The 14,626-nt window shown below is 33.2% G+C and overlaps 1 protein-coding gene across 1 annotated transcript in view; it reads right to left on the bottom strand.

Annotated features, from left to right (window-relative positions):
• The window catches only part of LOC143044915 (uncharacterized), an 81,759-nt gene that overhangs the window by 20,883 nt on the left and 46,250 nt on the right, over positions 1-14,626 (bottom strand). Inside the window, exons 11-14 of the mRNA XM_076217166.1 lie at positions 12,393-12,479; positions 10,596-10,682; positions 6,530-6,626; positions 1,198-1,316 (exon numbers count right to left, since the gene is read on the bottom strand). Of these exons, the coding sequence (XP_076073281.1) occupies positions 1,198-1,316; positions 6,530-6,626; positions 10,596-10,682; positions 12,393-12,479 (390 nt within the window). The remainder of the gene's footprint in view (positions 1-1,197; positions 1,317-6,529; positions 6,627-10,595; positions 10,683-12,392; positions 12,480-14,626) is intronic.

Here is a 14,626-nt window from a genome sequence, read left to right as displayed (position 1 = left end):
GAAAAATGCTTGATTTGGGCCCCTTTTGGCCCCTAATTTCTCAACGGTTGGGACCATCATTCCCAAAAATAATCCCAGCCTTTCTTTTGTAGTATTGAACCTTCTGAAAATAATTCATAAAGATCTATTTACTAAAACTAAAGTTATTGTCCAGAAACCAATGTGTCTTCGGACAATGCAGATGACAACATCATACCATTATACGATCCAAAAAATTTTCTTGCTGTCGAATAAAAGTTCGTATGCATCGAATAATAATGCAGCCACAGTACTTCTGTGTTTTTATATTTGTAAGTAGAATACATCAACACTTTGACAAATTATAGTTACGGTAAAGGAATCATTAAAACTGGGTTCTGATAACACAATGTTGACTGCTGTACCCCTATTTTTGACATTTTTTGACTATTGTGTGTTTGTTTTGTTCATGCATCGGTGACAATATAAGGGAATTTGATGTGACTGTCATACAAGTGAGAGGTTTAGCTAGCTATAAAACCAGGTTCAATCCACCATTTTCTACATAAGAAAATGTCTGTACCAACTCAGGAATATGACAGTTGTTATCCATTTGTTTGATGTGTTTGAACTTTTGATTTTGATTGGGGACTTTCCTTTTTGAATTTTCCTTGGAGTTCAGTATTTTTGTGATTTTACTTTTTGCTTATTGTTGGTTTTTCTTATTGCTTCCTGGTTCCCTTACATACTTAAATCAGTTCCCATTTCAGTCCTCACGAATTGGTCTTTCATTCTGAACCTTATTTTGATGGTACATGTATTTGTAGTATTTGTATCCATCTGATGAGTTTGGTCCTTTTCAACTGATTTTAATAATTAGTTCTTATGTTGTACTGTTACACCCTGTCCCAGGTTAGGGGAAGGGTTGGTACTCCGCTAAAATGTTTAACCCCGCAACATTCTGTATGTACAGGAGCCTGTAATTCAGTGGTTGTCGTGTTACATATTTGTTTTTCTTTCATTTTTTTCCATAAATCAGGCCGTTAAGTTTCTCCTTTGAATAGTTTTACATTGTCATTTTTGGGCCTTTTATAGCTGACTATGCAGTATGGGCTTTGCTCATTGTTGAATACATACAGTGACCTATAGTTGTTTATTTTTTTGTCATTTGGTCTCTTGTGGAGAGTTGTCTCATTGGCAATCATACCACATCTTCTTTTTTATATAAACAGTACATACCTTGTGTATTACTACTACTTTCTGTACCTTCTTTATCAGTTGTTGGACCTGACACCAATGGCACGGATACAAAATTATCCTCCTGATTTTCTTTAGGATTTAATACATTTTCTAGTGGTCTAAAAAAAGAAATAATTTAATTTTGAATGTAACACATCTTCTGATTGGCTGAAGTTATTTTGTTATGATCCCATAGACATAATTTAGTCATGTGACCGTGACGTCATCAACGGTTTTTCATGGTTTTCTACGGTTTAAAATGGAATTTAGAATTAAATTATAAGAAATGACTGTAATATTTTTTCTGTCTATTCGAAATAACATAAAAAATGTGGTGTACACTGTTAAATAGGTGCGTTATTCAGTGTGCACCAAATTTTTAATGTTATTTCTTCATAGACAGAAAAAAAACTAGATATCATTGAGATGGGAGCCATCTCTGTGGGCCCCGCTGTCAATAACGTGGGGTAAATAAGTTGTATGGATAATCTGATATGAAGCATTATTTGAAGTTATTACATAGTCTCATGTGTGATTTTGATCTAAGATTTTAAGTTAAAACTGATAAATATTCTCATCTTACTTTCATAGTATAATAGTGATATGACTGCATGATGTGAACTCATTGTTTACTACTCTAAGGTGACTTCTGGATATATGGATTGATGTTTGAACAATATGTTTAAAGGTGCTGCCCAATTGATATTTGTCACATATTTTTAGAATTATGCCTTCAATATATTATGACCCACCAAGTATAAAGTATGAAATATTAATGGTTCTCGAGAGGTAGAGCGGACACAATTTGTTAAGAACAACGAACGGATGGACAGACCGACAGACTGATCTTAGACCTAGGATGCATACATTATGACACATTCTCTTGTGTTGGTTAATATATATGTTAAGTTGAAAATGTTTGTCAGGTATAAAGTATGAAATAATAACAGCTGTCCTCTCAAAATATAATGTGGATCAAATTTGTTAGCGATGGACAGACCAACAGACAGACAGACCTTTGACCTAGGAAGTGGTACATACATCATGACACACCCTCTGGTGTTGGTTAAAATGGATGTCAAGTATAATATTTGAAATCATAACGGTTCTCAAGATATAGAGCGGACACAATCTTCACCACAGGACACAGGGTTGTCAACTGAAACCAAAGTTTTTTTGACGTTGACCTTTGACCTAGGAAGTTGTACATACATCATGACACGCCCTCTGGTGGTGGTTAAAATGTATGACAAGTATATACTTTGAAATCATAACGATTATCTAGATATGGAGCGGACACGATCTTCACCACAGGACACAGGATTGTCAACTCGAAACCAAAGTTTTTGACCTTGACCTTTGACCTAGGAAGTTGTACATACATCATGACACACCCTCTGGTGGTTGTTAAAATGGATGTCAAGTATAAACTTTGAAATCATAATGGTTATCTAGATATGGAGCGGACACGATCTTCACCACAGGACACGGGGTTGTCAACTGAAACCAAAGTTTTTGACCTTGACCTTTGACCTAGGAAGTTGTACATACAACATGACACACCCTCTGGTGTTGGTTAATAATCATGTTAAGTATTAAGTATGAAATCATAACGGTTCTCTAGATATGGAGCGGACACGAAAGTGTTACGGACGGACAGACGGACGGACGGACAGACGGACGGACGGACAGACGGACGGACGGACAGACTGATCACTATAGGGCGACCCGCCGTCGGCGGGGCCCTAATTAGTCATTCCTTAAATAATAAATAAGTTATTGACAAAAAAATGCTACTGCTGTGGTTTCATTTATTTTTTGTGGGTATCAATTTTCAGGGAATAATGAAAACTTACATGTTCGTGGATATTAAGGTGGTACCTAACACTACAGGGAGATAACTCTGTAAAATCAGCAAAACGTTTTAATTACATTGTGTTGTGAAGAGAATCTTAAGCTTCTCAATGATCAAAATTAGTGTTGATCAAACTGCTATATAACCAGTGTAATTTTTCTGATAAATTGGTTGGTTCGATCTTTTTAAAATTTTTATACTTTTGTCAAAAGATCAAAGTAAATACTTTGTCAAAATTTTATGAAAATTAAACGAGCTAAATTAATTTTAGTGAAAGTGTTAGGTACCACCTAAAATCTTATTGTTTTGGCAGAGTCTGAATACAAGCCTGTGGAAATTTGTTATTAGTTGAAAATTTAATTTCGTGTTTCACCTGTACCCATGAAATCAACAAAAATTGGTATCAAACGAATAATAATTAACCACAGTATGTTCTCCAGCTAATGAGCTCTTGAAATGGAAATCATATAGTCCCAATATAACTTATACAGTACCACATCCTTAGCCAGGGGGGTTGAGGGATTCCTACTTGAAAACCACTTGAAAACAAATAAGCACTGTAAATTCGACGTTCTGTTTGAATTGTAACTGTTAAATTGAGCTTCGTGAGTCCATGTAAATACCCCTTGGAAAATGACTGGCTACTGGCCAGATTACCATAATTGAAAGAACACCAATCTGCATGATAAGAGTAGGAATGCTAAAGGTTCTCATTTTCCAATTTAAAGTCTACTATTTTATGATAAAAGTGTTATGAGCCAATGCAATAATAAGTGAAACCAGGTGATCTGCAGGGTGCAGCTTTATACAACAGCAGAAGTCAAACCCTGAACAGTTGAAGCAAGTATGGACACAACATTCAAGCTTGATACAGCTCTGAATATTTGACACAACATAGGTTTCTGACACAGAATGAATGGCCCTTAACTCCTAAACTGTTAGGACAAAAACTATCAAAATCAATCCCAACCTTCCTTTTGTGGTTATTAACCTTGTGTTTAAATGTCATAGATTTTTATTCACTTATAATAAAGTTATTGTGCAAAAACCAAGAAAAATGCTCATTTTGGACCTTTTTAGCCCCTTATTCCTAAATTGTTGAAAAAAATACCCAAAAAACAATCCAAACCTCCCTTTTGTGGTCATGAACCTTGTGTTAAAATTTCATAGATTTCTATTAACTTATACTAAAGTAATTGTGTGAAAACCAAGAAAAAGGCTTATCATGGCCCTTTTAAGCCCCTTATTCCTGAACTATTGGGACCACAACCCCCAAAATCAATCCTTATTTTCTTATTGTGGTCATTAACTTTGTGTTTAAATTTCATAGATTTCTATTTACTTATACTTAAGTTATTGTGGGAAAACCAAGAAAAATGCTTATTTGGGCCCTTTTTGGCCCCTAATTCCTGAACTATTGGGACCACAACCCCCAAAATCAATCCCAACCTTCCTTTATTGGTATTGAACCTTCTGTTAAAAATAGAGATCCATTTACTAAAACTAAAATTATTGTCCAGAAACTAAATATATCGGACGACGATGACGACAACATCATACTATTATACGACGCAAATAGTTTTTTGCAGTCGTATAAAAATGATATAGAAACATGATTGTTTTTCATTTATTGTTCTAATGTCAATCAGACCATGGGGTTTCCTCTCTAAAATTGTTTCTCCGTTTTGTTATTCCAGAGCAATTTATACCAGTGTTTTACTCATTGTTGAAGTCCAAAAGGTGACTTGTAATAGCTAACATCTTTTTCATAAGTCAAAAAAAAATATGCATATGTATCTTTTGAAATTGGAGGTTTATAGATTATCGTCATCATCTTAATAAGATTTTCTCCATTGAGCTGGACCGGAGAAAGTAAGAAAAGCAATCAAGTTGAGATGACCAATGATAATTTGTTTATGGCTATTTTACCTATGACGATGTTTTTAATTTCATTGACAAAGGGCACAGGCTACCTTAGTTTCTAGCGATAATTTTTCATATCACTCTACTCCCCTGAGAAGGAAATTATCAGTCAACAAGACCAAAGGAGAATTTGGTAAAATAGTGATAAATAACTAGAGGCTCTAAAGAGCCTGTGTCGCTCACCTTGGTCTATGTGAATATTAAACAAAGGACACAGATGGATTCATGACAAAATTGTGTTTTGGTAATGGTGATGTGTTTGTAGATCTTACTTTACTAAGCATTCTTGCTGCTTACAATTATCTCTATCTATAATAAACTTGGCCCAGTAGTTTCAGTGGAAAATGTTAGTGAAAATTTACAAATTTTATGAAAATTGTTAAAAATTGACTATAAAGGGCAATAACTCCTTAGGGGGTCAACTGACCATTTCTGTCATGTTGACTTATTTGTAAATCTTACTTTGCTGAACATTATTGTTGTTTACAGTTTATCTTTATCTATAATAATATTCAAGATAATAACCAAGAACAGCAAAATTTCCTTAAAATTACCAATTCAGAGGCAGCAAACTAACAAAGGGTTGTCCAATTCATCTGATAATTTCAGGGCAGATAGATCTTGACCTGATAAACAATTTTATCCTATTTGATTTGCTCTAAATGCTTTGGTTTTTGAGTTATAAGCCAAAAACTGCATTTTACCCCTATGTTCTATTTTTAGCCGTGGCAACCATCTTGGTTGGATGGCCGGGTCACCGGACACATTTTTTAAACTAGATACCCCAAAGATGATTGTGACCAAGTTTGGATTAATTTGGCCCAGCAGTTTCAGAGGAGAAGATTTTTGTAAAAGATTACTAAGATTTACGAAAAATGATTAAAAATTGACTATAAAGACTATAAAGGGCAATAACTCCTAAAGGGGTCAACTGACCATTTGGGTCATGTTGACTTATTTGTAAATCTTACTTTGCTAAACATTATTGCTGTTCACAGTTTATCTCTATCTATAATAATATTCAAGATAATAACCAAAAACAGTAAAATTTCCTTAAAATTACCAATTTCGGGGCAGCAACCCAACAACGGGTTGTCCAATTCATCTGAAAATTTCAGGGCAGATAGATCTTGACCTGATAACCAATTTTACCTTGTCAGATTTGCTCTAAATGCTTTGGTTTTTGAGTTATAAGCCAAAAACTGCATTTTACCCCTACGTTCTATTTTTAGCCATGGCGGCCATCTTGGTTAGTTGGCCGGGTCACCGGACACATTTTTAAAACTAGATACCCCAATGATGATTGTGGCCAAGTTTGGTTTAATTTGGCTCAGTAGTTTCAGAGGAGAAGATTTTTGTAAAAGTTAACGCAGGACGACGCCGGACGCCGGACGCCGGACGCCGGACGCCAAGTGATGAGAAAAGCTCACTTGGCCCCATGCGGATCAATTAAAAGCGTTTGTCAATAACCTTTTTAAAAAAAAAAATTCTTCGAAAAATTTAATTTATCTACAGGGCTATTGTATGCAGAATAAAATGAAGAAATCAACCTACTTTAGACACAGTTTTATCTGTATCTTCCCATCTATCAGCTCATAGACAGGAGTTATAACTAGCTGAGTTAGTCCTGGTGTTGACAATGGTGCAGCAGCTTAAAAATACATAAAAATAAATGAGCAAAGTAAGACAAAAATAACATGTCAATTACAGAAATGTTTATAAAATAAATATAGAACTTTACAAATTAAACTAGAGGCTCTAAAGAGCCTGTGTCGCTCACCTTGGTCTATGTGAATATTAAACAATGGACACAGATGGATTCATGACAAAATTGTGTTTTGGTGATGGTGATGTGTTTGTAGATCTTACTTTACTAAACATTCTTGCTGCTTACAATTATCTCTATCTATAACAGTACTTTCTGTGGAAAATGTTATTGAAAATCTTCAAATTTTAAGAAAATTGTTAAAAATTGACTATGAAGGGCAATAACTCCTTAGGGGGTCAATTGACTATTTTGGTCATACTGACTTATTTTTAGTTCTTACTTTGCTGTACATTATTGCTGTTTACAGTTTATCTCTATCTATAATAATATTCAAGATAATAACAAGAAAACAGCAAAATTTCCTCAAAATTACCAATTCAGGGGCAGCAACCTAACAACCGATTATCCGATTCATCTGAAAATTCCAGGGCAGATAGATCGTGACCTGATCAACAATTTTACTTCCTGTCAGATTTGCTCTTAATGCTTTGGTTTTTGAGTTATAAGCCAAAAACTGCATTTTACCCCCATGTTCTATTTTTAGCCATGGCGGCCATCTTGGTTTGTTGGCCGAGTTACCGGACACATTTTTTTAACTAGATACCCCAATGATGATTATGGCTAAGTTTGGTTAAATTTGGCCTAGTAGTTTCAGAGGAGAAGATTTTTCTAAAAGATTACTAAGATTTACGAAATATGGTTAAAAATTGACTATAAAGGGCAATAACTCCTAAAGTGGTCAACTGACCATTTTGGTCATGTTGACTTATTTGTAGATCTTACTTTGCTGAACATTATTGCTGTTTACAGTTTATCTCTATCTATAATAATATTCAAGATAATAACCAAAAACAACAAAATTTCCTTAAAATTACCAATTCAGGGGCAGCAACCCAACAACGGAATGTCAGATTCATCTGAAAATTTCAGGGCAGATAGAACTTGACCTGATGAACAATTTTACCCCAATGTCAGATTTGCTCTAAATGCTTTGGTTTTTGAGTTATAAGCCAAAAACTGCATTTTACCCCTATGTTCTATTTTTAGCCATGGCGGCCATCTTGGTTGGTTGGGCGGGTCACCGGACACATTTTTTAAACTAGATACCCCAATGATGATTATGGCCAAGTTTTGTTAAATTTGGCCCAGTAGTTTCAGAGGAGAAGATTTTTCTAAAAGATTACTAAGATTTACGAAAAATGGTTAAAAATTGACTATAAAGGGCAATAACTCCTAAAGTGGTCAACTGACCATTTTGGTCATGTTGACTTATTTGTAGATCTTACTTTGCTGAACATTATTGCTGTTTACAGTTTATCTCTATCTATAATAATATTCAAGATAATAACCAAAAACAGCAAAATTTCCTTAAAATTACCATTTCAGGGGCAGCAACCCAACAACGAAATGTCTGATTCATCTGAAAATTTCAAGGAAGATAGATCTTGACCTGATGAACAATATTACTCCGTCAGATTGGCTCTAAATGCTTTGGTTTTTGAGTTATAAGCCAAAAACTGCATTTTACCCCTATGTTCTATTTTTAGCCATGGCGGCCATCTTGGTTGGTTGGCCGGGTCATCGGACACATTTTTTAAACTAGATACCCCAATGATGATTGTGGACAAGTTTGGTTTAATTTGGCCCAGCAGTTTCAGAGGAGAAGATTTTTGTAAAAGTTAACAACGACGCCGGACGCAAAGTGATGGGAAAAGCTCACTTGGCCCTTCTGGCCAGGTGAGCTAAAAATGAAATGCAGACACAATATCCTATATGTGAATATAAGGAATGCATTGATTTTTTGATAAGAATTTAATAAATATTTCAATAACATATGAAAAGTACAAGATATGCAACATTGATTGGCAATTTTCTATTCACCTGTTATGTGGATGTGAATATTAAGATTATTATCTAGTTATCTTGTATTAGTTTAATTTTTGTGCCAAAACTTATTCTGTTCCTAGTGTACGCCATCAAATAAATGTAGTTCATTGATAAAAATGTCTATTTTTGTTGTTGTTATTTATAACTTATGAAATTGATGAATTCATAGTTTCCCTAATGATTAAAAGGTAGAGAAAAATTACTTAAAATTTTTTGATTGGTTAACATTTGCATGTCATGTTGATTAAAGATATGCAAAACTGATATATCAAATTGTTTTATACAGGGTTTATGAAATTTAAAACTCTCGCTTTAAGGTGGTACCCAACACTTTCACTAAAATTAATTTGGCTCGTTTAATTTTCATAAAATTTTGACAAAGTATTTACTTTGACCCTTTGACAAAAATATAAAAATTTCAAAAAATTTGAACCAACCATTTTGTCAGAAATATTACACTGGTTATTTAGCAATTTGACAAACACTAATTTTGATCATTGAGAAGCTTAATATTCCCTTAACAACACAACGTAATTAAAACGTTAAGCTGATTTTATAGAGTTATCTCCCTGTAGTGTTAGATACCACCTTAATTTTATGTTGAATGTTTAGCAGGTATTCAAGCTGAATCTTCATACCTGGTGATAAGATTGTATTTAAAGGTTCTGGTATTTGTTGAACTGCTTTTTCTGTCTCCATTGGAGGTTCCTCTGTTTCGTGAACAACTGAAAATAGATTCAAAGTAATGTATTAGCGGTATAAAATTTGCCACATTAAATTGATTCATAACTAGTCTGACTTCTTTTGTCAAAAGAATGGAGCAAGTGAGTAAAATAGAATTTCTCAGAGGCAAATTTATTGATGTGGACGTAAGCACTAAGCTAGTATAAGTTACCATAGACTTCAACAATAAGCAAAACCCATACCAGAAAGTCACTAAAAAAGGCATTAACATGACAAAACATGAAACAATTTGAACAAAAAAATCAACAGCCAGATTTATGACAAAAAATTTAAGGAAAATCAAATACATGTATAACAGACTGCAACTAACAACCACTGAATTAGAGGCTCCTGACTTGGACAGACACATTTCATCAACACATTGATTTGAAAATAAAAACAAAAGGCATAATGATGCATTGATATAACAGTACTTGCAGAATAAACATGATAAACTAAAAGCTAGTTAAAAACAAATTACAAATTATGTTCTCTAATCTAAAGTTCTTGATAATTTTTGACTGAAAATATGTCATATAAACATTTTGCTTTTGAGAAAATTTAATTAATTCTAAATAATTACATTAGATGTATGGTTCATTATAATATGTTATTCTGATTGGCTAACTGCACATCACATGTTATTCCTTATGCAATGCATTACACAATAAACTTATTCTGTTCCTAGTGTACGCCATCAAATAAATGTAGCTCATTGATAAAAAGGTCTACTATTGTTGTTATTTATAACTTATGAAATTGATGAATTCATAGTTTCCTAATGATTAAAAGGTAGAGAAAAATTACTTAAAAAATTTTGATTGGTTAACATTTGCATGTCATGTTGATTAAAGATATGCAAAACTGATATATCAAATTGTTTTATACAGGGTTTATGAAATTTAAAACTCTCGCTTTAAGGTGGTACCCAACACTTTCACTAAAATTAATTTGGCTCGTTTAATTTTCATAAAATTTTGACAAAGTATTTACTTTGACCCTTTGACAAAAATATAAAAATTTCAAAAAATTTGAACCAACCATTTTGTCAGAAATATTACACTGGTTATTTAGCAATTTGACAAACACTAATTTTGATCATTGAGAAGCTTAATATTCCCTTAACAACACAACGTAATTAAAACGTTAAGCTGATTTTATAGAGTTATCTCCCTGTAGTGTTAGGTACCACCTTAATTTTATGTTGAATGTTTAGCAGGTATTCAAGCTGAATCTTCATACCTGGTGATAAGTTGGTATTTAAAGGTTCTGGTATTTGTTGAACTGCTTTTTCTGTCTCCATTGGAGGTTCCTCTGTTTCGTGAACAACTGAAAATAGATTCAAAGTAATATATTAGCGGTATAAAATTAGCCACATTTAATTGATTCATAACTACTCTGACTTCTTTTGTCGAAAGAGTGGACCAAGTGAGTAAAATTGAATTTCTCAGAGGCAAATTTATTGATGTGAACGTAAGCACTAAGCTAGTATAAGTTACCATAGACTTCAACAATAAGCAAAACCCATACCAGAAAGTCACTAAAAAAGGCATTTACATGACAAAACATGAAACAATTTGAACAAAAAAATCAACAGCCAGATTTATGACAAAAAATTTAAGGAAAATCAAATACATGTATAGCAGACTACAACTAACAACCACTGAATTAGAGACTCATGACTTGGGACAGACACATTTCATCAACACATTGATTTGAAAATACAGTAGATTCCGGTTATTTGCATAGCCTATTTGTTAGTTTCGTATATGCAAAGCAGTAATGGTGGGGCCCTGTACGGGTTAATTGCTGGACACAAGTGTTGAAAGTGAGATAATATAATAATTAAAAGTAAATGCTCCTTTCATAAAATATTAAAAACAAATGATTGATGTATAAAATTCTTTAACCATATGTAAATGCCCTATAATATTAACATTAATACAGATCACCCCAATAGAGTTCACATTGGTTATGATCGATAATTAGCAGGAGTTTTTGTTTTAAAAATTAACCCCAAATGTAATCTATGGACAATTGTTTAAATCCAATCAATTATTAACACCCTTTGAAGTAGAATGGTCAGTGTTTTTACAACAATTATCTGTTTGACATTTTTATGACCTTGAGGCTTAAAATAGAACATGGGAAACTTTACCTGTGTAGACATCGAGGTTTATTCTTAAATCAAATTCCATAATATAAACACGAAAGAAACTGTTTTAAAACTTTATTTCAATAACACAAAAGTAAATATGAAATAATAACGAAAATAAGGTTGCATTCAAGAAAAATATACTTACCAAATGACCGTTTCCGGTCAAAAATCTCGTCAGTCTTAACTAAGCATATCTAGACGGCAATAATTTTCTATGCAATAAACCGAAAGGTCACTTGTAGAGCTATGCATATAACCGGACAATTTAACATTAGATGAATGGGAAATGGTTTTGTGCAGGAGAAAACTATGCAATTAACCGAATTATGCTATTAAGCGGTATGCAATTAAGTGGAATCGACTGTAACAAGAATGTGTCCATAGTGCTTCCGCGCTTCATACAAAATGTACTTTGGTCAACGCTTTTACACCCCAATGAAGTTACAAAAAGAAGCATTCAATTCTTAAATATTCTTTAATCACTGCAGGTTCTTTAAAGTTCCTGAATGAAAGTATGTCATGAATGTATAAAACAAGAATTTGCAAGTGACAATGCAAGTATTAAAAATGTTTTATAATTTTGATTGTTAACGCGTCTTCTGATTGGGTGATGTGGTTTTGTTTATCATATCATAGACACAATTTTGTGATGTGACCATGACGTCATCAACGTTTTTTTCATGATTTACACCTCTTTAAAATGGAATTTAGAATTAAATAATAAGAAATAACTGTAATATTTTGTCAGTCTAAAAAAAAAACTGTTAAATAACCCGCTACACGCATTATTCAGTGTGCACCACATTTTTTATGTTATTTCTTCATAGACAGAAAAAAATATTACAGTCATTCCTTAAATAAATTAAAGCTGAATTTCCCACCTGGTGGCAAGTTTAAATCTAAAGGTTCTGGAATCTGTTGAACAGGTTCATCTGGCTCCATTGGGATTTCTTGTTTTATTTCAACCACTGAAAATAGACACAAAGTAACATGGAAGGTTTTCTGCATACAGAAAGGAAATTATTACACAGTACACACTTTATCTACTGTGGATTCATTATTATTCGTTGGATACCAATTTTCGTGGGTTTCGTGGGTACAGGTGAACCACGAATTCAAATGTTCAACGAATAAAATATTTTTTAAAAGGCTATGTATATAGAGATTAGCAAATCAACGAAATCAAATATCCACGAATATGCAACCTTTCAGCAATCCACGAAATTTGATACCCACGAAAATAAATGAATCCACAGTATTTTGACCTCTAGATTTCCTCTTTTGGGTTGTTGATTTGATGTCTAATTGATGTTTTCCCCATCACTTCTTTTAATCATACAAAACAAAATTCTTTTTGTTTATATCAGGCTGTCTATCCTTACAAATGAAAAGATTATTCAGATCTATCAGATATTTTGTTACAAGATATGCATACCTGTCAACTGACCCGTATTCTGCGGGTGTGACCCGAGATTTTCACAATTCTGAGGGATCACCCGGAACACCCGCCGGGTCATTGAAATAACCCGGGAATTCAAAAAGTGACCCGATTTCACCCGTATTTCTTAGCCTTGAGATTGATTTCATAAGTGATATTCCTTTGAAATACCGGCAAATTCGTAATTCTTCCATGAACAGGAAGTTCATCTAGCTATGTAAACTGTCAAATTAAGTGACCCATTAAGTGCATGGCTTCACTTGACAGCTTTGGTGTCAAACACACTGTTAATTAACACCAATTACCTTAGCTTTAGGTCGTAAATAAATTGCACCTGTCTGGTCCATTGGTTTACAAACTGAACTAGAGTTACTTCCCCTTATTTGTCACCATTCAAAATTATTCCTTATATTTACGTTTTATGGGTGAAAAAGATTAAATCATAAAAATATAAAATTCAAATACATATTGAAAAATAACTTTTCATTATTTTTATACCTTTATACATTTTTTTTTTAAAAAGTTGAAAATTATTTTTTACATTTATACTTCCTTTAACTGTATTACTATATTTTATCATAGTTTAATTTCCTTGTTAAATTAGGTACATATACCACATGGTAAAATTTAAATTATGTAATGCCCAAAAAGGCGCAACCCAGGGCCGACCGTGCAAGGGCTGTATAGGCAGTCAAGGTCGTTAAAAACTTCCATATATATAATTAGGTACGACCGTGAAAGGGCTGTATAGCCACTAAAGGTCGTTAAAAACTTCCATATATATAATGGAAAATATTATGGTTAAAGGCTACATAGTCATTAGTCTCAAACTTTTAAGAATTACATTAAATCCTAGTGCTTGATGATTGTGGTATTTATTCTCAAGAAGTAAAGCACATAAGACTGAGATACACAAATTTATAAAAATCTTTAAAAGTGCAATGAAATAATATTTAATATGATTTAAAATGACTTAACAAAGTGAACATGCATTGATGTTTTGGTATCTTCGATATACGTTATAAGAAAATGTACGATAAATACTGAAATTCAGCTCGAAAAAGTTCGTACGCGTTATGACCTGAGATTTGATTCTTCAATGCAGGTCATGACCTGCATTTTCATCATCACAGGTTGACAGGTATGGATATGTGTTTGCAGCAAGTTTACCTAGAAATGTTATCGAACTTCGTCATGACAGAAAATCTATGATGCCTGATGGTAATTAAGGAATTTTGGGTCCTAAATGCTCTTTAGTATCGGCTTTTTTTTTTTTACCTTCCCCCCCCCCGCCCAAGTGTTTATACTGATGAGTTTTTTGAAGAGGAAAAGTGAGTCTGGCATATAAAATTTCAACCCTGGTATTTCCCATGAGTTTATATTCATTCTTTTGAGAGTTTGTTCATTTATTGTAAAGTTAACGGCATAAACAGATTTACAGGTCGAAAGAAAATAATTTGACTTCAGGAGACAATTTGTGTCAATCAAATATGAACAACAAAAGGACGTCTTGGGCTTGGTTGCTTGCACTAATTGAGTATGAGAGTATTTGGGTTTGCATGATGTAAGGAATGTTGCATGTAGGATTTAAAAGCCAAATTATCAGCTGTGTAATTTTTTTTCCAATGGAAATCATAATTTTTTTTTATTAGTTTAATAATATATTCTCTACCTTTT

The sequence above is a fragment of the Mytilus galloprovincialis genome, chromosome 9 (genome assembly GCF_965363235.1).
Source record: "Mytilus galloprovincialis chromosome 9, xbMytGall1.hap1.1, whole genome shotgun sequence".
NCBI classification, from domain to species: domain Eukaryota; kingdom Metazoa; phylum Mollusca; class Bivalvia; order Mytilida; family Mytilidae; genus Mytilus; species Mytilus galloprovincialis.
Note: the sequence above shows the minus strand (reverse complement) of the source record. Positions and strands in the feature narration are given on the sequence as shown.